The 25960-nt window shown below is 31.3% G+C and overlaps 1 protein-coding gene across 3 annotated transcripts in view; it reads right to left on the bottom strand.

The window, feature by feature from the left end:
• The window catches only part of LOC128182012 (uncharacterized), a 58356-nt gene that overhangs the window by 15297 nt on the left and 17099 nt on the right, over nucleotides 1–25960 (bottom strand). For all 3 annotated transcript variants that reach the window (XM_052850601.1, XM_052850602.1, XM_052850603.1), the window contains exons 22-54: nucleotides 25810–25919; nucleotides 25657–25715; nucleotides 25410–25558; nucleotides 24023–24131; nucleotides 23572–23723; nucleotides 23260–23395; nucleotides 22860–23017; nucleotides 22474–22579; nucleotides 21863–22038; nucleotides 21589–21715; nucleotides 20487–20638; nucleotides 20060–20192; nucleotides 18521–18654; nucleotides 18326–18431; nucleotides 18033–18187; nucleotides 17683–17800; nucleotides 17291–17439; nucleotides 17092–17118; nucleotides 13917–14022; nucleotides 13578–13726; nucleotides 13184–13210; nucleotides 12441–12550; nucleotides 12287–12345; nucleotides 12039–12187; nucleotides 10668–10776; nucleotides 10220–10371; nucleotides 9908–10043; nucleotides 9510–9667; nucleotides 9146–9251; nucleotides 8562–8737; nucleotides 8291–8417; nucleotides 7198–7349; nucleotides 5498–5630 (exon numbers count right to left, since the gene is read on the bottom strand). In XM_052850601.1, coding sequence (XP_052706561.1) covers nucleotides 5498–5630; nucleotides 7198–7349; nucleotides 8291–8417; nucleotides 8562–8737; nucleotides 9146–9251; nucleotides 9510–9667; nucleotides 9908–10043; nucleotides 10220–10371; nucleotides 10668–10776; nucleotides 12039–12187; nucleotides 12287–12345; nucleotides 12441–12550; nucleotides 13184–13210; nucleotides 13578–13726; nucleotides 13917–14022; nucleotides 17092–17118; nucleotides 17291–17439; nucleotides 17683–17800; nucleotides 18033–18187; nucleotides 18326–18431; nucleotides 18521–18654; nucleotides 20060–20192; nucleotides 20487–20638; nucleotides 21589–21715; nucleotides 21863–22038; nucleotides 22474–22579; nucleotides 22860–23017; nucleotides 23260–23395; nucleotides 23572–23723; nucleotides 24023–24131; nucleotides 25410–25558; nucleotides 25657–25715; nucleotides 25810–25919 — 4105 coding nt within the window. The remainder of the gene's footprint in view (nucleotides 1–5497; nucleotides 5631–7197; nucleotides 7350–8290; nucleotides 8418–8561; nucleotides 8738–9145; nucleotides 9252–9509; nucleotides 9668–9907; nucleotides 10044–10219; nucleotides 10372–10667; nucleotides 10777–12038; nucleotides 12188–12286; nucleotides 12346–12440; nucleotides 12551–13183; nucleotides 13211–13577; nucleotides 13727–13916; nucleotides 14023–17091; nucleotides 17119–17290; nucleotides 17440–17682; nucleotides 17801–18032; nucleotides 18188–18325; nucleotides 18432–18520; nucleotides 18655–20059; nucleotides 20193–20486; nucleotides 20639–21588; nucleotides 21716–21862; nucleotides 22039–22473; nucleotides 22580–22859; nucleotides 23018–23259; nucleotides 23396–23571; nucleotides 23724–24022; nucleotides 24132–25409; nucleotides 25559–25656; nucleotides 25716–25809; nucleotides 25920–25960) is intronic.

Raw genomic sequence — 25960 nt, 5'->3', positions numbered from 1 at the left:
GCCCCTTTTCTGGACATCAAACGAAATCTCTTGTAAATATAAAAAAAATTATTTGCCCTATATTTTATGTTGAAATTTTTTCAGGAAATGAGATAAAGAACGAAAACCATTCAAAATCACGTCGTTTTTTCAAACTCGATTTTCGGGTCCATGCGAGCTTCGGCGCCCTTGAAGCCAGACAACCATAAATGCCTTTAAGCACATCTACAATCTTTCATTTACAATCCCTGAAAATTTAAATTCAGTATCTTTTTTCGTTTAGGAGGAGATAGCAGGACAAACCGATCCTCTAAAAATCGCTAAAACGTCAATATCCTCCGACCGGAAACGAGGCCATCAAAATAAAAAAGTATATGTAAGGTTTTTATCAATATCTACAAGATCTGAATTTTTCACGAAAATCGGTCGAGTCGTTTTCAAGAAATCGCTTGTACAAACATAGGTAATCACAGATTACAATGCTCACCGAGACAAGACATCACCCTTTTGAGACTTCACCTTTATGAGACCACCTCTATCATATTAAATGAAAATCATACTTTATGATCTTGGATATTCATGGATTCTGTTTTGACACAATATCGTATATCATCTGTTAAAAAATTGTATGATAATCATATGTTCATATGTTCATCAATACAATAATATAAAATTAAATATTGCATTCTATCATTTTTACAACATATATCATATAATACAATAAAATACCATAATAAACAATGATGAGATATGATATTGTAACGTATGATATGACATTGTATTGTGTTATACGTTATTGTATTTGATCACATAATACAGTATCATAATATATAAAACAATATAGTATTATATTACAATATAATATTACATAATGCATCAAAACATTGAAACATATGATATTTTATTGTATAAAATAGTATGATATTGTTTGCTACTGTATCATTTTTGAAACATAAAATGATATTGTATCATATGATACAATATAATTTGATACAACATTGTATCATATCAAATGATACAATATTATGTGATAAAGTAAAATATATAATACAACATTATATTATACATATTGTATCATATGATACAATAATATATTTTACAATATCATACAATACATTTCATGTGATGTGATAATATATCATATTATAAAACCAATTTCATATTATACAATATCGTAGGATACGATATTACATAATATTACAGTATCATATTATACAATTTCATGTGATATAATTCTATATTACAGAAACTAATATCATATTATACAATATCGTATGAAACAATATTGTAGAATATACAATATTGTATCATAGGATACAATATTATATTTTGCAATATCTTATGTAATAGTATCATGTGATAAAATAATAAAATTATTAATACTATTACTTCGCCTCGCCATCTATGAGATTGATCAACCCAATATATTTCCGTAGTGAGTCAGTAACTAACCTTATAAGTGTTTTGTTTTCCCGAGGACTATCAAGCGACATATTCATTCAAAAATACTGCAGTAGCGGTGATCTACGCAAAGCCATGTACAAGATGCCTTACATCCCGTCCAACTCATTTAAACTCTTCAAAATTATCAATACCACCTTTCAAATACGCTTTAAAAAAGCTTTGCTTCACCCATATTACTTACAATGTTTTGTTGCTTTTCAATTTTAAACCTTTGCAGAGATTTGAGCAAATTTAGACGCTGCCATTTTCTTCTGCTCCAGACACAACAATGTGACGTCAATATTCAAAGGGCAACTACTCTAACTAAAAAATAATTCCAAAGGGCCACTACTCTAAATATTTTAATGACTTACTGAACACGATTTTTTGTGTTAAATAATATGAAATATCGAGATGAGTAGGTGAGGCGGCGGCCAATGACGGCCATATTGCCTAATATTAATCCTCACAGAACCTACATAGAGATATATGAGGCAATCACGTGCCATGTTTAATCCAATGAAAATGTGACATTTCAGTCTGAGGGAAAACAAAATATAATATTATACAATATTGTATCAAAATATACAATACTATACATAACGATATCATGTTACAATATCATAACATAAAATATCAAAAAAATTGATACAATATCATATTGTATCATATAACTTTTTATAATATTACATATGATATTATATTGTATCATATTAAACAATATTGTTTTATACCATACATTACTATATCATAGGAATCATGTTAAATCATTTATCAACAAACACATCTATCTATCGAGCAGGTTTGAGTGAGGTAGGAGATTTCTTTAGCATCCTTGATAATGGAGATCAGGCTCTGCATCTGAAGCTTCCTCTGCGTTTCATTTAAAATATAGTTAAATCAACTATGCAAGCTATCTTCTATAAAACATGTGACCTGATCCAAAAAAACTAAACCTCAACCAGCATCCGAAACCTATGGCTCAGATTCAGCATTCAAGCCTGTCAGGTGCATCAGTATACATAAGACGCATCTCCATGCAAGTTTGGTGAAGTTCAGACCAGTATTAACTAAGATATCATCATCAGAGGGCACTAGCAATTGAAACCTTAACCTGCTCCAGCATCCGCAACCTATGGCTCAGATTCAACATCCATGCCTGTCAGGTGCATCTGTATCATAAGACACACCATCCATTCAAGTTTGGTGAAGTTAGGACCTGTAATAACTAAGATATATTTTTTAGCATCCTTGATAATGGAGATCAAGCTCTGCATCTGAAGCTTCCTCTGTGATTCATTCATATTACAGTTTAATCAACTATGCAAGTTTGAAATAGTACTATTATCTATTAAACATGTGACCTGTTCCAAAAAACTTAACCATATCCAGCATCTGAAACCTATGGCTCAGACTCAGCATTCAAGCCCGTCAGGTGCATCAGTATCCATGGAAGTCTGGTGTAGTAAGGACAAGTAATAACTAAGATATAATCATCAGAGGGCACCTGTTACAAAAACTTTAACCAGCTCTAAAAACTTTAACCTCCTCCAGCATCCGAAACCTATGGCTCAGATTCAGCATTCAAGCCTGTCTGGTGCATCAGTATCATAAGATGCACCATCCATGGAAGTTTGTTGAAATACGGACCAGCAGTACTTTAGATATTGCTATCAAAGGGCACCTGCAACAAAAACTTTAACCTGCTCCAAAAACCTTAACCTCCTCCAGCATCCGAAACCTATTGCTCAGATTCAGCACTCAAGCCTGTCGGGTGCATCAGTATCATAAGACACACCATCCATGCAAGTTTGGTGAAGTACAGACCTGCAGTAACTTAGATATTGCTATCAAAGGGCACCTGCAACAAAAACTTTCACCTGGTCCAACAACCATAAACTCCTCCAGCATCTGAAATTTAGGACTCAGATTCAGCATCCAAGTCTTTCAAGTCCACAAGTAGGTCCAGATGCATCATCCATGCAAGTTTGATGAAGATGGGACAATTAATAGCTTAGATACAGGACCTGCAACAAAAACTTTAACCAGGTCCGGACGCCGACGCCGACGCCGAGGGTATAGCATAAGCTCCCCCTGACTTCGTGTCGGTGAGCTAAAAAAGCGTAAGAAAAGAAACAAAGCAATAACAAAAAGGTCTTCCGTTTCCGACGGAAAACCTTAAAAAAATTATATAAAAGATTTTCAAATTTATGTAACTCGTTCGGACCGATAAATCGTTTACTCATAACAAAATATTTCCTTTTTTTCATTTTATTAAATGTTATAAAAACCAAAAAGACTGTTTTACTCAAGTGTGAATCAGAATATGTTATAAAATTCACTTTATAGCAGTCGGTCCAACTTATACGTGTATCAAAAAACAAATGATTAACGAAGGTCAAATAAAAGTTTCCTAAATCATTTCCTTTCTGAAATAATTGTGCACATTGCAAGGTGGTTGCGTTTAATATATATAACAAACGCAATTAAGTTGTTATAAAGTTAGGTCGTGTAAAATAACTTTGGACTTGGTAAAAATTTAGCGAGTTTCCATATCATATTTTTTAACATTTTCTCGTCGTTTTCAAGTTTTGTTTAAACTATACATTTAATTTAAACTGGCTCATATTAACTTTTCTGACCTGTTTTGTCCGTCTCATTGTCTGCTTTGTAAAGCTTTAACAGTTCAAATTTCTCTTTAAAAGCTATGGTAAATTCAGCGATAAACACAACTGTGGCAATGCACTTTGAAAAAGTTACGCACTTTGAACTTTTTTTTCAAAATGCGTTAAATTTGGGACCAAATCAACGCACTTTGAAAAAAAAAATTTAAAGTGTGTTGAATTTGGGACCAAGTAAACATACTTGGAGAGAAAAATTCAAAGTGCGTTATGAAGGTACATCAACATTATTTCGTATCAAGACATTTACTGCACTTTGAAAATAATGTATAAACCACAAATTTTTGAAATAAATTTCTAATTTATTGATAGTATGATGATTTGATAACACTAATGAATATAATTTGCCGTCATTTTTAGAACGGGGATGGAGGTGAAGGTGGGGGTCAACCAAAGATACAGGTAAAATACCTGTACATCATTAAATTAATTAAATGGAGGCCCCCTACCCCTATTTTTTTTCCTTTCATGATATTCAGCAACTTGAAGTAAATGTTTAAGATCAAAAAGAGAAATACACTTTGTTGTAAATTAGATACAGTGACATTGCAAAAAACGAGCTGATCAAACAATAATTTCTCCAATGGTTTGCTAAAAAATCTAGAAATGTTTCAACATAAATCCTCTTTTCAAATTCTAATCAGATCTCTACATTATAAAATAATTAGATATACATTGACAAACATTAAATCATTTTAACTAAAAATTAGCATTAGGGTGAAAGGTTTATTTTTCTTCCATTGATCCCTAACATATCCTTATTTCACATCATGCTTGTTTATAAGCAGATGCAATTAACAAGCTGAAATATGTTATACATTTTCTCCCTAATTAATAAATAAATTAAAACATTTTCGTTTCTGACATAGCCCAATGTACCAGATGAAAAGTAAACTTGCTGCATACACAAAAAAGGAAAATGCAGTTGTTTAGGGATGCAGCATTTGGATAATTTAAATATCCCGAGTTGCCCTTTATGTAAATTGTCAAACTTCATAAGCTTATGAGAAAAGAAAAAAATCTAATCCCGAAACTGTTTATTAAGCTACATGTAGCTGAGAATGCATTGGGTTCTTTTTTAAATGTATCCCAATAAGCTAAACAATGTTAAAACAATCATCTATTTTATATAAAATTATATATTATTTCGACTAAACCCTGAACAATTTTTTTCAAATATCGACGATATCAAAGCACTTTGAATTCTTTTTTCAAAGTGCGTTGACTTGGTCCCAAAATTAACGCACTTTGAAAACATTTTTCAAAATGCATAATTTTTCAAATGCATTGTAACACACCACAACTCACCATTAGCTCATGGGAAGTTCTTCCTATGTTTCACCTCAGGTGCATTAAAGCAAATATTTTGAGAGTTTGTCAAAACGTGAACATACTTGCATGTCTCATAATGCGATGTCATATTCCCAAAAACCAAGATGGAATAGGTTCCAAAACATGTTGAATATTCTGGTGTCGAAAGTGTTGAAAACGAGAGGCATGTTTCATTGACAGGACTGATGGGCTCATCTGAAATTGTAAAGAATGAAATTTTTAAAATAAACCTTCAATATATGGCGGGTTTGAGCTTAAGTTCTAGAAACTTATAAGGGTGTTACACTGACGAACATCTAAACATGCAATTAATCAATGTCGGTATGCGTAAAGTCCCTTTCACAATTGGCTCACGAGCATTTTACAACACTTTGCGATCAGATTTTTTTTTAAATTTTAGATTTGCACGAGGGGCTCTCTCATACGTTGCACGAGCTCTCACATTTGTTTCAGCTCGCATCAAGTCTCCTCAAAATAGTGGACATGCACACAGACGCGACCGAATGCAATCCAAATCATCGCAGTGAAATGCACGAACATTAATACGAAGGTTTTACAACGTTTTGGGTACTCGCAAGAGTGACGCACGATTTTTAAAGGCCGTAAGATGAATCGCTGCTAAATATGGGTGTATGAGACTGTAGCTCAGCATGTCTCATGTAATCTTGCAATTTTTTACTATCATTGCACGACTTATCAGCCTTAATATGTCATGATTTGCCACTGTATTTATCCCCTGTATAAGCATCTCTGTTTTGAGACCACGATTCAACAATATTCATTTATTGCATGGTGGTGAGGGAAAATGTTTTTGGGGGGGAATAAATCTTCATATTCCCTGCACATTAATACAATAAACGTTTTATTATACCAAACAACATATGATTATACAAAATACGTTGATTTCTAAAAAATTCTTTGATTTTTCAATAGCAAGTGATTGTTTGATTTCCTATGTTACTGACTCACTTTTCTTTCATAATTTCGAATCATAGATAGTTAAAAAGTTGGTTTTGTGATATATAGAGTATCATAATGATTAAATATTTTTGATTTAATCATATTTGTCTATATCATATGCTCATATCGGCTTTTCGATTCTATGAAATCGCCTTGTCACGTGACTTTCTAGACTGTTCAAATATAATAGAATAATCATAGTGAGGTATAATAATAAATGCTGCTGCATCTCTGGTTCTTCTTGGGCGGCATGTTCTCTCGCTTTCAATATGTCTACTGTAGAGTGTCGGAAATGGGCGATATATAAATCCCCTCTGACTCGCACGAGCGTTCGTACCATGGAACGCATGATTACACGTTCAATCGCAATGGCGCACGTTCAATCGTCCGATCACCTGGTCTCTCGCGCAATCCTATCGCATTATCTTTTAACAGTCTCTTTCATTGTACAACAGTCACATATAGACGCTAAATCTATCGAAAGATTTAATGCGTTTAGATCGCACAACTCTCGCTTAGATCGTGCGAATTTCGTACGAATACTCTCTCAAATGCGATTATTATGGCAACAGTTTACGTTTCATAATCTACATGTATTTTTTGCGGTAGCACGAACATTTTGTCGCTTCTTCTCGTGCACCAATTGTAAAAAGGGCTCTATAATACCACTCTCACTTTTCTCTGTTTTTTTTTATCAACTTCACCATAAACAAACACAGGGAAAATTGTAACCAGAAAACACTCAAAATATTAGATAAGATTAACTAGCAATTAAAATAAGGTAATATAAACAAGTAATTACCCAGGCATGGACGAAGGTCTCTATCGAATATCTGTGAAATGGTCTCATTGTTCTGTTTGAAGGCCAACATTATTTGATTTTCTGTGCAAGACTCTTTCAATGATGCTCTTATTGTTGATTGTATACAGGGTATTACACCAATTTTCATCAATCTGTAAAATAAAGGCGATTGTTATGAATAACAACCACTTAATTTGGATTATTCATATTATCAAAAACAATTTTCTCTTTGCTTTATTATGTACACGTATATTCCATGATAAATAGTCAATTATACATGAGAGTTCCATTATTGATGTTTCAGTAAGAACTTAAAACTAAAACTAAAATCTTTTAATTTCACGACTAAATCATAAGCATTGATTATCAAAAGTCAAAATCCAAGTAATATGTACACTGATTTACATGTACATGTATGTATCATTAATCTACATAACAAAAACGTCCTACCATGAAAACAGTATGAGCTATTTGGTAGGAAAAAGTACCTACGAAAAACCTGCTGAATACTTGTAATTCAAAAAGGAATTTGTACAATATGTATGGATCAAATGTTGCGCAGTTCAACATATGATAATACAATACTTGTTTACATTGCGTAGAATTATATGAGCTTTTCCTCTTGAATGTAAATCGACGAATAAAGACCGGCACTCAAATTTGATTCTCCATTAGAAAACCACATTTAAACCTTATTTAAAACAATGTGGGCATTAAAAAAAATAACATTGAAAGTTTTTAGCTCAGAGAAGACAAATATGACAAAAATTGTTTTGCAAAACAAACCACATAACGTCCAAAAAGTAAGATTCACTTTACAGACAATTTCAACCTACTGCATGCGCTAGTTTATGATTAATTATATATCTACATCTATAGTATGTAATGTGTCAAACTTGATCTCGTTTATTCGATAAGTACATACATGTATTAAACATATGTATGGTTATGAACACTTATGAAATCATAATGCTTTATAGACTATTTACAGTTTATTATTAAATGATAACATTTACTCCTATCATTATCAATATTATTATTACTATATACCTGTAATTTTGTAATTACGAATAAAAACTTGCGAAAAACTTACGGACAATTATTGGAAACGGAAATGTGTTTGAAGTATTCAAGGCAAGTCAAACCAAAGAGCAACATCACGCTTGGTCTCTGGCAGGTAGAATTGTAGTTAAAATCAGGATCCGAAAGCGGTTTTGTGGCTTAAAACAAAAAGTATAGCTATGGTTGATTGTACATAAAAAAAATTTAACTTTTGCTAAAATGGTATTTACAAAATTTGCAATATAAAGTGTTACTGTTAATCAACAGGATTTTAAAACACCCGACGATTTCATTATACTTACGGGTGCATGAAGATAGCGCTTCCGTTGTCATTTGTTTAATGTTTAAAACATGGAAAAATGATTCTCCCCAAAATTTCAGAAATGATCTGGAACTTTCTGTGATGTCATTTTCAGAGCAAGTTGGATTTTTTCGCTTGGATGTGGCAACAAGACATTCGTATATTGACTCTATCGCTCTGTAAAATAAAGAGTTTATCTTGATTTCATTTTAGTATATTTCATCACAACAAAAATGCCATTCGCTCACATAGCTCACTTGAGCTCACCTGAGCAATTTTACTCAATGATAACCCTCCTGCCAAATAGGTCAAATTCAAAGTTTATCATATGCCAATAATGTTATATAAACACTGTGTTTTTTTTTTATTGCTTGTTTTTATTGTTATGTAAATATTGTGTATATGAATACTGTTTATTCATCTTTTCTGTTAATACCTTATCAAATAGAAGTATTACATGCTTGTCTATTTAAAGAATGGTATTGCTAGGCATCGTGGTAATTTAACATAAATAATTTGATTATTTCCTAAAACTATAATTGTTTAATTCATTACTCAAATGTAATTGTTTGATTTATTACTTACAGACACGTTGCTTTGGGATACATTCTTGCAATCCCTAAACCGGCCAATGAGCATCGCTCCATGATTGTTGGATCACTAAACAATGATGTTTCGCATACGGATTGACCTAAAAGTTTAACAATCAAATTAAAACCATGCTTAATATTCTTTTTTAAAATGTTATCTCAGTTTTAATTTGCTTTCTAAATAATTTAATAGAGTTGATATGATAACGGTATGTAAAATCAGAATGTATCTAATTTAAAATTATAGTTTAAATTTTATAAAGGTAACAATAATACCTGCTTGAAAACGTTTAAAAAGGATTTTAGGACAGTTAAAAATAATAAGCAATGATATTTCATAATCCATATGTGTAGCTTACCGTTACAAACAGAGTCGTTTAGCCTTGCGTCCAATTCAGGCAAAAGAATACTGCGATTGCTTGCAATTATACCTTCAGTGTATCTCGGGTCACAATTACCAAATTGTAGCAGGGCTCTATTGTGGTATTGTGTGCAAAACACTTTATAGTTGTACAAACTGAAAAATAACATCATATTGATATTAATGCAGCACAACAAACTTATCCTGATAATCAAAAAAGCATGCTTTTCTCCATATTTGGTGCTTCTTTCCATCTGTTAGAAAACTCAGTTTCTGATGTAAGATATGGCAGTGAGTAAGAGAGAAATTAAAGAGACACATTTAATTAAGTCTAGTTAAAAAGAAAATCATTCAACAATTATCTTTAATTATGTTTAAAATCGCCTGATATCAAACCTGCATATGTCGTTATCCGAATAGTTAACATAGTCTGTCGTGTTAACAATACAGTTGTATTTCAGTTGATAGGCGTATAATTCCTCATGTCTGCATAGATTATTAAGATCTATCTTTGGAATGTTTGCAATTTCATCTACAAACAAATGTTGTACTTAAGATACTAGTAACTTCAATTTTTATCTTGCGATTTTATTTCAAGGATGTTAAATCGAATAACAGCATCAATGTGTTATTACTGTTATATGGTTAAATAAAACTAGCGTCAGCATTCATCACGCGTGAATTTTTCAAAAGATTACATGTACTTACCAGAACATTGCAACCTATTAAATGTGAACTTCATTTCACCAAATATTTCACGCATATTTTTTCCAACAAGCATTTCAATGTCTTCTGTGGAACATGGATAGCCTCCTACTTGAATGTTGACAGTTGTGCACAGAATAAGATCTCGGTACGTTCTGTTGAAACAACAGAAATAGTGCTTAATGACTTGTAAGTACATTCCAGCACTTAAATATGACTTTAAAGTAATTTTATCAAATTTTACTTAAGGTCACTGGAAGTCAGGCTTTTTTTTGAAAAAAAATTTTCGAAAAGAATCTGGAAAATTCGCATATTTTAAGCCTAAATTACTAAAAGTTTTCTTTACAAAATAATCGTTTATGGCTTTAAATATCAGCCCTAAAAATTTACGGTAGATCTGATGGCGAATTTGTTGACAACCTAGCCTCCTTAAATATCCTTTTATTCTTACCTGCAGTTATCATCAAAAACGCCATTTATAAAGGCATAAAAGGCAGCATTACACTTTGTTGTGATCGTTTCTTTGACGTATGTAACATTGCTACAAATGTTGTATAGATCTACAATGAAAAAAAATAAAGAAAACATGACTTTCATCAAGTCAGCGAACAGACTTTAAAAAAAAAAGATCAAGAGAAAATCGGTAGATTTGTAAAAATGAATTGTTGTATTTATAATACTATTTTACTGGTCATGAGGAACAAAGCAAGTTTTTTGCCCCATTAGAAACAGCAACTGTTTCCTGAGGCTTCGCTCGTTGCTGTTTCAGGGGACAGTAGACTTTTTATCGTCCGAAAAGTCAATAATCAAATATTTTATTATACTAAAGGAAAATTAATTTTGTATGTTATGCAGTAATTATTGTAAAAAGAAAATTTTTGACTTTTTTAAAGCGACTCGGATAACACCAGATGCGCTGCGAAATTTAAAAAGAGCTAGGAAAGTCAACTGTCTAAATGTCTAAAAAATTTAGCATGTAAACAGTTTTTCGCTCGGATGAAAAATTAGTAGCATGTTTAATAGTTGCAATTTAACATTAGGCAAGTCTCAAAGGTATTATCAATAAATCATAATATCATGAGCAGAAAGTCGAACGGATAAAACAATTTGTATTTCAGTCTCTCTTGGTAGCTAAACACAGTTTCGTATAAAATCCAGGGGGGTTTTCTTTGGGGAAAAGCGTGATGGGTAGGGATTTTTGCTGCTATTTTTATGCAGTATACATGAAAATTATTTTTAAATGCTCAATTGCATAATATAGTGGATTATCTTTCGAATACATGAAAAAAGTATGTAACAATTTTTTAAAAACTAATTTTGTGAGACTCTACAATAAAGGGAGGTAACTCCAAAAACATCCGGATTTTAAACACGCAGAATTTCATGAATTTTTTAGCGGGTAACATAACTCTTTAAAAAGCTGGCAAATGTACCCTGAAAATACTATAAAATGATGCATAAGGAATTGTTCTTGAAATTACAGAAATTAAAATGGCTGATTTGGTAGCATTTTGCTTTTAGGGGTGCATGAGTGTACTGCATTTAGAGGCATCCTTTTGTCTATTTTCCGCATGTGTTGAGTGCCAAATAAATTCTAGCACTAAGTTACCTGTGCATTATTATTGAATATTTAAAAAGATTCACGATTTTATCTTTCTGTTGATATATAGATATATATGTAACATGTTTTACAATTTATTTTTATAGGGGTCAGTTTTGCTTGCCCCTAATCTGAAAAGGTCCTTATAACATTACATATAAAACTGTGTTTTGCACCTCTTATAACAAAAAGATATGTTTGCTGTAAACATAATATGGTTACCTATATCATAAACGAAATAGCTTGAGTCTGCAGTGAGTGAATGAATGCTGCCATTTTTTTCTAGCACATCCTTTATTTCGTTTCTCCAGGTGATAACATCAGCAGGCCGTGCAACACTGAGCCAGAAGTCTACTATCAAACTACCGTTTCTAGAATAGACAAGAGAATGATCAAATATACAGTTGTGTGTGTATTTTAACGTGTCCTTTAAAAATATCAATGTGTTAAATTGAATTATTTTTACAAACCTGAATCCAATTATTTTCAAATTACGAATATCGCTTAAGTTTATAAATTGAACGGTCATCTGCAATACAAAGAGAAAAGCAAAATGTATATTGATTTGATTTATCAAACTTTGTTGTTAATAATATATTTCCATGGCAAATTAAAGACACTTACATTTCCCATAACTATCTTTTCCATCATTAAATAATAATCAGAATTTTCATTCAGTAAAGCATCATTCCACTCCAAATCGACGAATTTCAAACTGAACTTAACACCCTCGCCTAAAATACAAAAAGAAATCATGCGAACCATGCAACTCCAAATGAATTAGACGATCGATTACAAACGACATATTGATCATGAATCATCATATATCTTGATGACAATAAATCAATTCAAAATATAACACCCTGTTTACCTAAAAAGACAGAGAACTAAGAAAATACAACAGCCATATTTAAAAGTCTGATAGAGCAAGATGCATTTAAGTAGATATGGAACGATCTGTTAATATTAATGTGAATTAAAGTACATTAAAATACAATACTTTCACTGGTTTAGAATTTTAACATTTTACAATATTTAACCAAAAAATACGTTTTATTTTTTTGAAAGGTAAAAAGTGTAAAAGCCCCAGCTGGATTTGAACTCATGACTTACAGATTCGTATTAAACACTCTAACTAACTGCGTTACGCTGTTTGGCGATAACTTTGGGAAAAAAACTTTTTATTAAATTACACCTTATGTTTTTGTTTATTTCGATAAATAGTACATCACAACATGAAAGTGTCCCATACCAACTAGAAGAAGATTACAAGTAATTCAAGGTAAGTTAGATTTATTGGATGATTGATTCGATCAATTTCATGACAAAAATAATAACTTTAAGATGAAGATGATTGCAAAGATTACCTTTTGTTTCGTTCCCTTCTCTCAAACCTAAGTGAAGAAAAAAACACATTTTGTAATCAAATACTCGATTGCTGCAAACTTATATAATTGTCATAACTTTTTATAATCCTTGATAACATTTTTTTCTTCAGATGAATTTTTTTCATTTTAATCTTATTTATCTTTAAAGTTTAGATTAAATAAAAAAAGATACCAAATGTAAAAAATGTTTTTATTCAGCCTTAATTTACGCTTAGTAAGTAAAACTGAACAGGAAAATAGTTTATGTTATGTTAAAGCACTTCATATCAAATCCATCATCAGTACATCATAAATGCATACACAGAGCTATGAATACGCTTTTAATTGACTAGGAAAATTAAGCCATCAGTATTTTTATGTTAGAACAACTTACAGTCTGCTGGGTTATATGGTAAAGCCAAGCCCCTCTGCATAACTGGACCAAGGTGATGAAGAACTCGCTCCACCTGGGCATCCGAACATCCAGACCCTTTTTCGGTTTGTGCAATTCCGTTCACGCATTCAATCATATCCCTTGTTACTCTAAATACAAGATAATTATATGTTTTAATTTTCGTGTGGTTTCTTCTTGAGTAATACTTGATCACGAGAACATTTTAAATGCTTTTTATCATATCTTTATATAAAACAGCAAAGTAATGGTTATTTCAGTCACTTGTTTACTTTCCTTCAAGATTTAATAAATCAAGTTTCCAAATCGTGAGACACTTACGTGCAAAACTCATTAAGATCTGATGCATTCTGAAATCGGGTCGTCAAGACAGGGATGCATTGTTCTCCCAAATATCCCATGTACGTTAGATTGTTGCAGTGATTAGCTGTTACAAAAAAACATGTAGTCAAATATTACAGTGCTCCCAAATACAGGGAATCAACTTTAAGAGGCCAACATTATCCTATTACCTAAACATCTTAGTTTATGATTCATGTATCATAGTATGAAAGAAGAAAATGCAAAGTTATGATTAAATGTTTTCCCAAATGCTCTAATCTAGATATATCATACAGTATTACACTATAAAGTAGTAGTATATTCAATCATAGGACCTTTGTTTTATATGATACAATTATATTTTATAACTAGATACGATCTCGTTACGAGTAACGAGTAGGTCTTCCGTTCAATTTTTAAACGATACGATTCAAATATCAATGAAATTTCAGAATTCTCCCTTAATCATTCCCATTTCGATAATGTATACGATTGTCAATATCCTTTAAAATGCTTAACAACGAGTTTTGGTTTTTAACATACAGCACATTAAAGATTTAAGATTTTAGTCCCCTAAAATCTCTAAATACGTCATCAATGGGTTTGGAAATGAGTTTTTACAAACTGATATTGCTGCGATCAACAACTTTGTTTCTATAATGCATTACAAAATCTTGATCATTTTTAACGTATGAGTAATAGAGTTTAGGAGTCTATTGGCCCCTAATTTAAGGGGCCAGCCCCTTTTTCTTGATTTAATACGAAAGGTCTCATGAATACTAACATGTTTTGTTGTTACATCCATCTAAAATTGATGATCACTTTTGAGATACAAATGATTGAATATTTTAGGGGCCAGCCCTCTAGATCCTTAATGGGGACAGAAATTCGTGTTTTGATAAGTAAAATCAATTTAAATCATTTAATCAAACATTTTCTCTTCTTTGAAGTCTAACAAAATATGTATACTTCTCTAGTTATTTTTCGTCAAAGTTTAAGTACTTTGGCCCCTAAAAATCCCTAATTACGTAATAAATGGGCGTGGCAATGATTTTTTCAAATAGATATTGGTACGATCAACAATTTTGCTTCTATAATGCATTACAAAATCTTTATCGTTTTTAAGTTATTTGTAATAGAGTTAACGAGTACCTTGGCCCCTAAAAAAAGGGGCAAGCCCCTTTTTTCTTGATTTCTTTGAAAAGGTCTTAAGAATACATACATTTTTTGTTCTTACACCCATGTAAAATTGTTGATCATTTTTTAGATACAAATGATTGAATATTTTAGGGGCCAGCCCTCTAGATCCTTAATGGGGACAGAAATTCGTGTTTTGATAAGTGGAATTGATTTCAATCATTTATTCAAACATTTTCTCTTCTATGATGTCTAACAAAATATGTATACTTTTCTAGTTATTTTTCGTCAAATTTTAAGTACTTTGGCCCCTAAAAATCCCTAATTACGTAACAAATGGGCGTGGCAATAACTTTTTCTAATTAATATTGGTACGATCAACAACTTTGCTTCTATAATGCATTACAAAATCTTTATCGTTTTTAAGTTATTTGTAATAGAGTTTACGAGTGCCTTGGCCCCTAAAAGAAGGGGCCAGCCCCTTTTTCCTGATTTCTTTGGAAATAACTTTTAATTCTCTACCACTTTTGTTATATATATCTTAACAAAATATCAACTGATAAAAAGATACAGATCAAAACGTTTGAAAATTTTGAATGAAAATTCGTACTCAATTTTCGTGCCCAGGCGAGCTCCAAGAAATGGCGCCACTGGCGTAAAACAACATAATAGTGCACAACTTCAAACTATAGACTACCTATCCTGAAAATTTTATACTCATATCTCTGATAGTTTCTGAGATCAGCTCTGCACAAAATAGGTCGTAAAAATGTACAAAATGGCCAATAAATCGGTACCGGAAGAGACGACAGGAAAAATCTCAAAAACGTATGAAGTTTACATCAAGTCCCATCTTCTGTGAAAAAATAGTTGAAATCGGTTAAACAGTTTTCGAGAAATCTCGGGCACAAAATTTGGAAAAAAAAAAAAATAAGAAACAGTACGAAAACTATAAGGTCTTCCGTTGGAAACGGAAGACCTTAATTATACTCAACAGCACATCGTTCAATTATAAAACGATGATGAAATATTAGAGGAAAATGAACTCGTTGAATATATTATATCAACCAAATTTGAGGCAGTTAGGAACAAGTTTTCTTAACATCCTTGATAATTAAGACCATTTAGCTCTGTAGCTGTTTCAAATTCATTGTTACATGAACCATGAACGATGTAGCTGGTTAGAACAAACATTTCATTTAATATTCAGATTTGTTCTGAGTTCGTAGGTAGCCAAAATTTCCCTGGTTCGTGGGGACGTAATTTCGTTGATAGTGTAATCGGAGTTAATTCAAAAAAAAAATTTAAACGTGTGATTTTGAAAAAGCTCGTGGGGATGTAAATTCGTGGGCAAGGGTTACCGACGAAAGCCAAGAACATTGGTCCCCCACGAAACAATGATGATGCTACAGTATGCATGCCTGAATGTCTTAGATTGTAGCACACTCTGAGTTGCGTTAAAAACTTAAACCTCACTAATCATCTAGACAATCAAGTTGTTGCCCTTCATCAAAAGCTAGTTCTGTTTTCATTTACTAGTATATATTTAAATCAACCATGCAAATTTCAATAAGTTGACTCTATCATTTATCTATACACTATAAAGTGGCCTGCTCTAGAAATTTTCACAAGAACCGTTTCCTATGGCTCAGTTTCTAATTCTAAGCCTTTCAAATGCATTACACAAGACATCAGTCACCTGATATTGTATCATAAAACAAAATATTTACACGATCAGCTTTCAACCAAGTTTGGTAATGATAAAGCTATAATTAATCAATTATGGCCATTAAAGAGCACCTGCTCTAAACAATTTAGCCTCTTTAAGCATTTAGACTTTACAGCTCAGATTTGGCATCTAGATGTGTTGTTCAGATATTTTGTACATGACTCCATACAGCTGATTTATCATGGATTTTGTTGCTCAGGTGAGCTATGTAGCACATAGGCCTCTTGTTTTATATCTTTTGCAGTTGTACAATTTATAGAGACACTGGCAAGTCCGACTAAAATCACAGATGATAACTGTTAAGCTTACCTATTGTTTTGTTTCCCGTTTCCAAACCTGAATTAAAATCAAAATATTCTTTTAGATATAAACAACTCAAGAATTTTAAAGGAAATTGTTTTTGATTTTTTTTTTACATGTTTTATCATTAAACATAAAAAAATGAGATATACGTTTGATCAATTAAAATATATTTCAATCAAAAGAACTTCAAAGAATGTACACTCACAAGCCTCAGGATGATATGGAACATTCAGCTCCTCCTTAAGATGTGGACCCAAAGCTTTCAAGGCTCGTTCAATCTGATCAGATGAACACTGTGCTCCTGCGTCATTTTTAAGCGTGTTCAAGGTACACATTGTAAAGTTGTGTATTGTTCTGAAAAGACAATTCTGATAAAAGCTTGTTTGTAATCACAAAATTAAACATGTTTTACAAGAGATGGATAACTGTAGTTGTGAAAGTATGAATTTCTGTTTACATACACATGCGATTGATCTGTTTAGAAATTTAACACTCTCTAAAAAATTTGAAACCTTCGTAAATTGTTTTTTTAAATAGAAATATGCAACAATTATCTTTACTGTTACTTCCTTTACAAATGGTTTTGCTTTAACAAACCTGCAGAACGAGTGATGGTCTGTAGCCGCTGTCAGATTCCTGTAATATGTTTTCAAACAATCTTCACCCATCTTTTTAATGTATTCTGTGTCTTCACATGGTTCATAAATGGAATGCACTAATAAAAAAAATTAAAAAGAAACTCGGTATCAGTACTCCTATACATCTCTTTATCAATATTGCATTTATAGATATTTAATGACACGATCGATGATTTTTCCTTATTCAATATTTTGATATACATAATTCGTAATAGAATTTTAAATTTGCCACTTTACTCTTGTATTTAATTCAGTACTGGAATAAGTTTTGAAATAATTCTTCTATAAAGTATCATGTATTCAACATACTTGATAAACACGTAGAAATTGTTTGACTTTGTCCAGGAAATTTGTCCTCATAAAAGGAAGTTGCATTCAACAGGATTTTATTAACAGATGGTTTCGGACAACTAAAGTATGCCTCTCTGGTAGCATTGTATGCGCATTCCATAAACTGCGTAGCACTGAATAATAAAGAATGATATTAACCAGAAAGGAGATAAATTTCCATCATTTGTCTAGCACGAATGAATTTCCTTTGAAATATTTGATTTTTTATATGACAGTTATCTATTAAATGTAAAACGATGATATATACTTACACAGTGCAGTAGGTTGGGATAGAATACAAATATTGAATACATCTTCCATAAACTTGGAGGACAACAGCCTCTTCATCTTCACAAAAAAGCTTTGTATGTTGCGAAACTGAAATAAAGGATTGATTTATCTATTAATGTTGCTTCTCAATTCAATTTAACGATACATAAATTGGGTAAAGGTTTAGATATACTTACCTTCACATTTATTGTCATAAGGAGTATTCGTTAGATTTGCAAACTCCAAATAAAAACTGATCAACTGTTGTACATCACCAGCTCGACAGTTCGGTAAACTTTTTTCAACACATTTGATGGAATGTTCGTATAATCTGTTGGAGAGAGATAAAATATAATAATAAAAAAATATTAAAAGATTTTAAAATTTATGAAACTCGTTCGCACAGATTAGTCGTTTACTCACTTCAAAATATTTCCTTTTTTCGTTTTATTAAATGTTATAAAAACCAAAGAAACTGTTTTGTTTTAATGGAAATCTTCAAATTGTGGAGATAGAAAAAAAACCGAAAAAATGAAAGATTGGTGGCGTCTGACCTTAAAATTTATTACGGGAAACCGAGCAAATAACCGTATAATTATTTACATATGTCACAATTTCGTAGTCGGTCCAACTTATACGTGTATTAAAAAAACAAATGACCAACTAAGATCGAATAAGAGTTTCCTTTATCATTTTCTTTCTGAAATAATTATGCACTTTGGACGTTGATTGTGTCTAATTTATATAACAAATGCAATTAATTTGTTATAAATTTAAGTTGTATAAAATAACTTTGGACTTTGTAAAAATTTAGCGAGTATCCATATTATATTTTCAAACATTTTCTCGTTGTTTTCAAGTTTTTTTAAACTATACATTAAATTGAAACTGGCTCATATAAACTTTTCTGACCTGTTTTTGTCCGTCTCATTGTCTGTTTTGGAAAGCTTTAACAGTTCAAATTTCGCTTTAAAAGTTATGGTAAATTCAGCGATTAACACCACTGTGGCAACTCACTTTGAAAAAATTACGCCCTTTGAATTTTTTTTCAAATTGCGTTAAAAATCGTGTTTGTTTATAAGCACATGCAATTAAAACCAATTGAAATATGTTATACATTATCTCCCTTATCAATAAATAAATTAAATCATTTTCGTTTTTGGCATAGCCCAATGTACTAGATAAGAAGTAAATTTGCTTCATACACAAAAAAGGAAAATGCAGTTGCTAAGCGATGCAGTTTATGTCATACTTGGATAATTTAAATTTCCTGAGTTGCTCTTTTACAATGTGTATGCAAATTGTCAAACTACATAAGCTTGTGAGAAAAGAAACAATTCTAATCGCGAAACTCTTTATCATGTTAGCTGAGAATGCATTGGCTTCTTTTTTAAATGTATCCCATTAAGCTAAACAAGGTTAAAACAATCAATGGTTGTATATAAAAGTAAATACAATTATTCTATATAAAATTATATATTATATCGACTAAACCCTGGACAATTTTTTCAAAGTGAGTTAATATCGACGATATCAACGCACTTAAAAAAAATTCAAAGTGCGATGACTTGGTTCCAAAATAAACGCACTTTGATAAAAAATTCAAAGTGCGTAATTTTTCAAAATGCGTTGTAATATACCACAACTCAACCTTGGTTTATGGGAAATTCTTCCTATGCTTCACCTTAGGAGCATAAAAACCAAAACATTGAGAGTTTGTCAAAATGTGAACATACCTGCATGTTTCATAATGTGATGTCAGATTCCAAATAGCTAAGATGGCATAGGTTCCAAAACATGTTGAATATTCCGGTGTCGAAAAAGTTGAAAAAGAAAGGCATGTTTCATTGGCAGGACTGATGGGCTCATCTGAAATTGTAAAGACTCTAGTATGAAATTTTTTTAATAACCCTTTAATATATGACGGGTTTGAACTTAAGTTCTAGAAACTTATTAGGGTGTTACACTGACGAACATCTTTGCATGCAATTCATCAATGTCGGTGTGCGTTATAATACCATGTGTGCTTTTCTCTGTCTTTTTTTTTTTAAATTTTACCATTCAGCATAAACAAACACAGAGAAAATTGTAACCAGTAAACACTAAAAATATTAGATAAGATTAACTAGCAATTAAAATTAGGTAATGTAAACATATAATTACCCAGGCATGGACGAAGGTCTCTATCTAATATCTGTGATATGGTCTCATTGTTCTGTTTGAAGGCCAACATTATTTGATTTTCTGTGCAAGACTCTTTCAATAATTCTCTTATTGATGATTGTATACAGGGTATTACACCAATTTTCATCAATCTGTAAAATAAAGGCGATTGTTATGAATAACAACCACTTAATTTGGATTATTCATATTATCAAAAGCAATTTTCTCTCTGCTTTATTATGTAAACGTATATTCAATGATAAATAGTCAATTATACATGAGAGTTCCATGATTGATGTTTCAGTAAGAACTTAAAACTAAAACTATAATCTTTTAATTTCACGACTTAATCATAAGCATTGATTATCAAAAGTCAAAATCCAAGTAATATGTACACTGATATACATGTATGTATCATTAATCTACACAACAAAAACGTTCTACCATGAAAACCGTCTGAGCTATTTGGTAGAAAAAAGTAACTACGAAAAACCTGGTTAATACTTGTAATTAAAAAAGGAATTCGTACAATATGTATGGATCAAATGTTGCGCAGTTCAACATAATACAATACCTGTTTACATTGCATAGAACTATATGAGCTTTTCCTCTCGAAAGTAAATCGACGAATAAAGACCGACACTCATATTTGATTCTCCATCAGAAAACCACATTTAAACCTTATTTAAAACATTGTGGGCATTAAAAAAATAATATTGAAACTTTTTAGCTGAGAGAAGACAAATATGACAAACAATTGTTTAGCATAAGAAATCACATAACGTCGAAAAAATAGGTTTAACTTTACAGACAATTTCAACTTACAGCATGCGCTAGTTTATGATTAATTATACATCTACATATATATACATATATACATCTATATAGTATGTAATATTTCAAACTTGATCTCGTTTACTCGATAAGTACATACATGTATTGAACATATGTATGGTTATGAACACTTACGAAATCATAATGCTTTATAGACTATATACAGTTTATTATTAAATGATAACATTTAATTCTATCATTATCAATATTATTATTAATATATATTTGTAATTTTGTAATTACGAATAAAAACTTGTAAAAAACTTACGGACAATTATTTGAAACGGAAATGTGTTTGAAGTATTCAAAGCAAGTCAAACCAAACAGCAATATCACGCTTGGTCTCTGGCAGGTAGAATTGTAGTTAAAATCAGGATCCGAAAGCGGTTTTGTGGCTTAAAACAAAAAGTATAGCTATGGTTGATTGTACATAATTTTTTGTATCTAAACTTTTGCAAAAATGGTATTTACAAAATTTGCAATATAAAGTGTTACTGTTAATCAACAGTATTAAAAAAACCCGAAGATTTCATCATACTTACGGGTGCATGAAGATAGCGCTTCTGTTGTCAGTTGTTTAATGTTTAAAACATGGAAAAATGATTCTCCCCAAAATTTCAAAAATGATCTGGCACTCTCTGTGATGTCATTTTCAGAGCAAGTTGGATTTTCCCGCTTGGATGTGGCAACAAGACATTCGTATATTGACTCTATCGCTCTGTAAAATATAGAGTTTATATTGATTTCATTTTAGTATATTTCATCACAACAAAAATGGCATTCGCTCAAATAGCTCACTTGAGCTCACCTGAGCAATTGGACTAAACAATAACCTTCCTGCCAAATGGTCAACTTCAAAGTTTATCATATGCCAATAATGTTATATAAACACTGTTTTTTTTCTTATTGTTTGTTTTTATTGTTATGTAATTATTGTGTTTATGTTTACTGTTTATTCATCTTTTCTGTGAATACCTTATCAAATAGAAGTATCACATGCTTGGCTATTTAAAGAATTGTATTGCTAGGCATCGTGGTAATTTTACATAAGTAATTGGATTATTACATAAAAATATAATTGTTTGATTTATTACTTAAAATTTAATGGTTTGATTTATTACTTACAAATGTTATTGTTTGATTTATTACTTACAGACATGTTGCTTTGGGATACATTCTTGCAACCCCTAAACCGGCCAATGAACATCGCTCCATGATTGTTGGATCACTAAACAATGATGTTTCGCATACGGATTGGCCTAGAAGTTTAACAATCAAATTAAAACCATGCTTAATATTTAAAAAAGGTTATCTAATAAGAAACAATGAAATTTATTACAAAGTTTCAATTTGCTTTCTACATAATTTAATAGAGTTGATATGACAACGGTATGTAAAATCAGAATATTTTTAATTTAAAATTATTGTTTATATTATATAAAGGTAACAATAATACCTGCTTGAAAACGTTTAAAATGGATTTTAGGACAGTTAAGAATAATAAGCAATGATATTTCATGATCCATACGTGTAGCTTACCGTTACAAACAGAGTCGTTTAGCCTTGCGTCCAATTCAGGCAAAAGAATACTGCGATTGCTTGCAATTATACCTTCAGTGTATCTCGGGTCACAATTACCAAATTGTAGCAGGGCTCTATTGTGGTATTGTGTGCAAAACACTTTATAGTTGTACAAACTGCAAAAATAACATCATACTGATATTAACGCAGCACAACAAACTTATCCTGATAATCAAAAAAGCATGTTTTTTCTCCATATTTGGTGCTTCTTTCCATCTGTTAGAAAACTCAGTTTCTGATGTAAGATATGGCAGTGAGTAAGAAGGAAATTAAAGAGACATATTTAATTAAGTCTAGGCAAAAAGAAAATCATCCAACAATTATTTTTAATTATGTTTAAAATCGCCTGATATCAAACCTGCATATTTCGTTATCCGAATAGTTAACATAGTCTGTCGTGTTAACAATACAGTTGTATTTCAGTTGATAGGCGTATAATTCCTCATGTCTGCATAGATTATTAAGATCTATCTTTGGAATGTTTGCAATTTCATCTACAAACAAATTTTGTACTTTGAATTACTTCAATTTTTATCTTGCGATTTTATTTCAATGATGTTAAATCAAATAACTGCATCAATGTGTTATTACTGTTATATAGTTATATAAAACTAGCGTCAGCATTCATCACGCGTGAATTTTTCAGATTTAAAAGATTACATGTACTTACCAGAACATTGCAACCTATTAAATGTGATTTTCATTTCACCAAATATTTCACGCATATTTTTTTCAACAAGCATTTCAATGTCTTCTGTAGAACATGGATAGCCTCCTACTTGAATGTTGACAGTTGTGCACAGAATAAGATCTCGGTACGTTCTGTTGAAACAACAAAAATAGTGCTTAATGACTTGTAAGTACTTGACAGCACTTAAATCTGACTTTAAAGTAATTTTGTCAAATTTCACTTAAGGTCGCTGGAAGTCAGGCTTTTTTTTGAAAAAAAAAAATTTCGAAAAGAATCTGGAAAATTCGCATATTTTTATGCCTAAATTATTAAAAGTTTTCTTTACTTAATAATCGTTTATGGCTTTAAATATCAGCCCTCAAAATTTACGGTAGATCTGATGGTGAATTTGTTGACAACCTAGCCTCCTTAAATATCCTTATATTCTTACCTGCAGTTATCATCAAAAACGCCATTTATAAAGGCATAAAAGGCAGCATTACACTTTGTTGTGATCGTTTCTTTGACGTATGTAACATTGCTACAAATGTTGTATAGATCTACAATGAAAAAAACAAATAAAACATGACTTTCATCAAGTCAGCGAACAGACTTTAAAAAAAAGATCAAGAGAAAATAGGTAGATTTGTAAAAATGAATTGTTCTATTAATAATACTATTTTACTGGTCATGAGGAACAAAGCAAGTTTTTTGCCCCATTAGAGACAGCAACTTTATTTCCTGAGGCTTCGCTCGTTGCTGTTTCGGGGGACAATAGACTTTTTATCGTCCGAAAAGTCAATAATCAAATATTTTATTATGCTAAAAGAAAAATTATTTTTGTATGTGATGCAGTAATTATTGTAAAAAGAAAATTAAATTATTTGAGTTTTTTAAAGCGACTCGGATGACACCAGACGCGCTGCGAAATTTAAAAAGAGCTAGGAAAGTCAAATGTCTAAATGTCTAAAAAAAAATCTAGCATATAAACAGTTTTTCGCTCGGATAAAAAATTAGTAGCATGTTTAATAGTTGCAATTTAACATTCAGCAAGTCTCAATGGTATTATCAATAAATCATAATATCATGAGCAGAAAGTTGAACGGATAAAACAATTTGTATTTTCAGTCTCTCTTGGTAGCTAAACACAGTTTCGTATAAAATCCAGGTGGTTTTTCTTTGGGGAAAAGCATGATGTGTAGGGATTTTCCTGCTATTTTTATGCAGTATATATGAAAATTAGTTTTTTAAATTCTCAGTTGCATAATATAGTGGATTATCTTTCAAATACATGAACAAAGTATGTAAAAAAAAAATTTAAAAATTAATTTTGTGAGACTCGAAAATAAAGGGAGGTAACTCCAAAAACACCTGGATTTTACGCACGCAGAATTTCAGGAATTTTTTAGAGGGTAACATAACTCTTTAAAAAGCAGGCGAATGTACCCGGAAAATACTATAAAATGATGCCTAAGGACTTGAAATTACAGAAATTAAAATGGCTGATTTGGTAGCATTTTGCTTTTAGGGGAGCTTAATATGCATGGGTGTATTGCATTAAAAGGCATCCTTTTGTCTATTTTCCGCATGTTTTGAGTGCCAAATAAATTCTAGCACTAAGTTACCTGTGCATTATTTTTAAATATTTAAAAAAAATCACGATTTTATCTTTCTATTGATATATAGATATATATGTAACATGTTTTACAATTTATTTTAATAGGGGTCAGTTTTGCTTGCCCCTAATCTGAAAACGTCCTTATAACATTACATATAAAACTGTGTTTTGCACCCCTTATAACAAAAAGATGTGTTTGCTGTAAACATAATACGGTTACCTGAATCATAAACGAAATAGCTTGGGTCTGCAGTGAGTGAATGAATGCTACCATTTTTCTCTAGCACATCCTTTATTTCATTTCTCCAGGTGACGACATCAGCAGGCCGTGCAACACTGAGCCAGAAGTCTACTATCAAACTACCGTTTCTAGAATAGACAAGAGAATGATCAAATATACAGTTGTGTGTGTATTTAACGTGTCCTATAAATATATCAATGTGTTAAGTTGAATTATTTTTACAAACCTGAATCCTATTATTTTCAAATTACGAATATCGCTTAAGTTTATAAATCGAACAGTCATCTGCAATACAAAGAGAAAAGCAAAAGGTATATTAATTTGATTATCAAACTTTGTTGTTAATAATATATTTCCGTGGCAAATTAAAGAAACTTACATTTCCCATAACTTTCCTTTCCATCATTAAATAATAATCAGAATTTTCATTCAGTAAAGCATCATTCCACTCCAAATCCAGGAATTTCAAACTGAACTTAACATCCTCGCCTAAAATACAAAAAAAATCATGCGAACCATGCAACTCCAAA

Source organism: Crassostrea angulata, chromosome 4 (genome assembly GCF_025612915.1).
Source record: "Crassostrea angulata isolate pt1a10 chromosome 4, ASM2561291v2, whole genome shotgun sequence".
Taxonomy (NCBI): Eukaryota; Metazoa; Mollusca; class Bivalvia; order Ostreida; family Ostreidae; genus Magallana; species Magallana angulata.
This window is presented reverse-complemented; position numbering and strand designations above follow the sequence as displayed.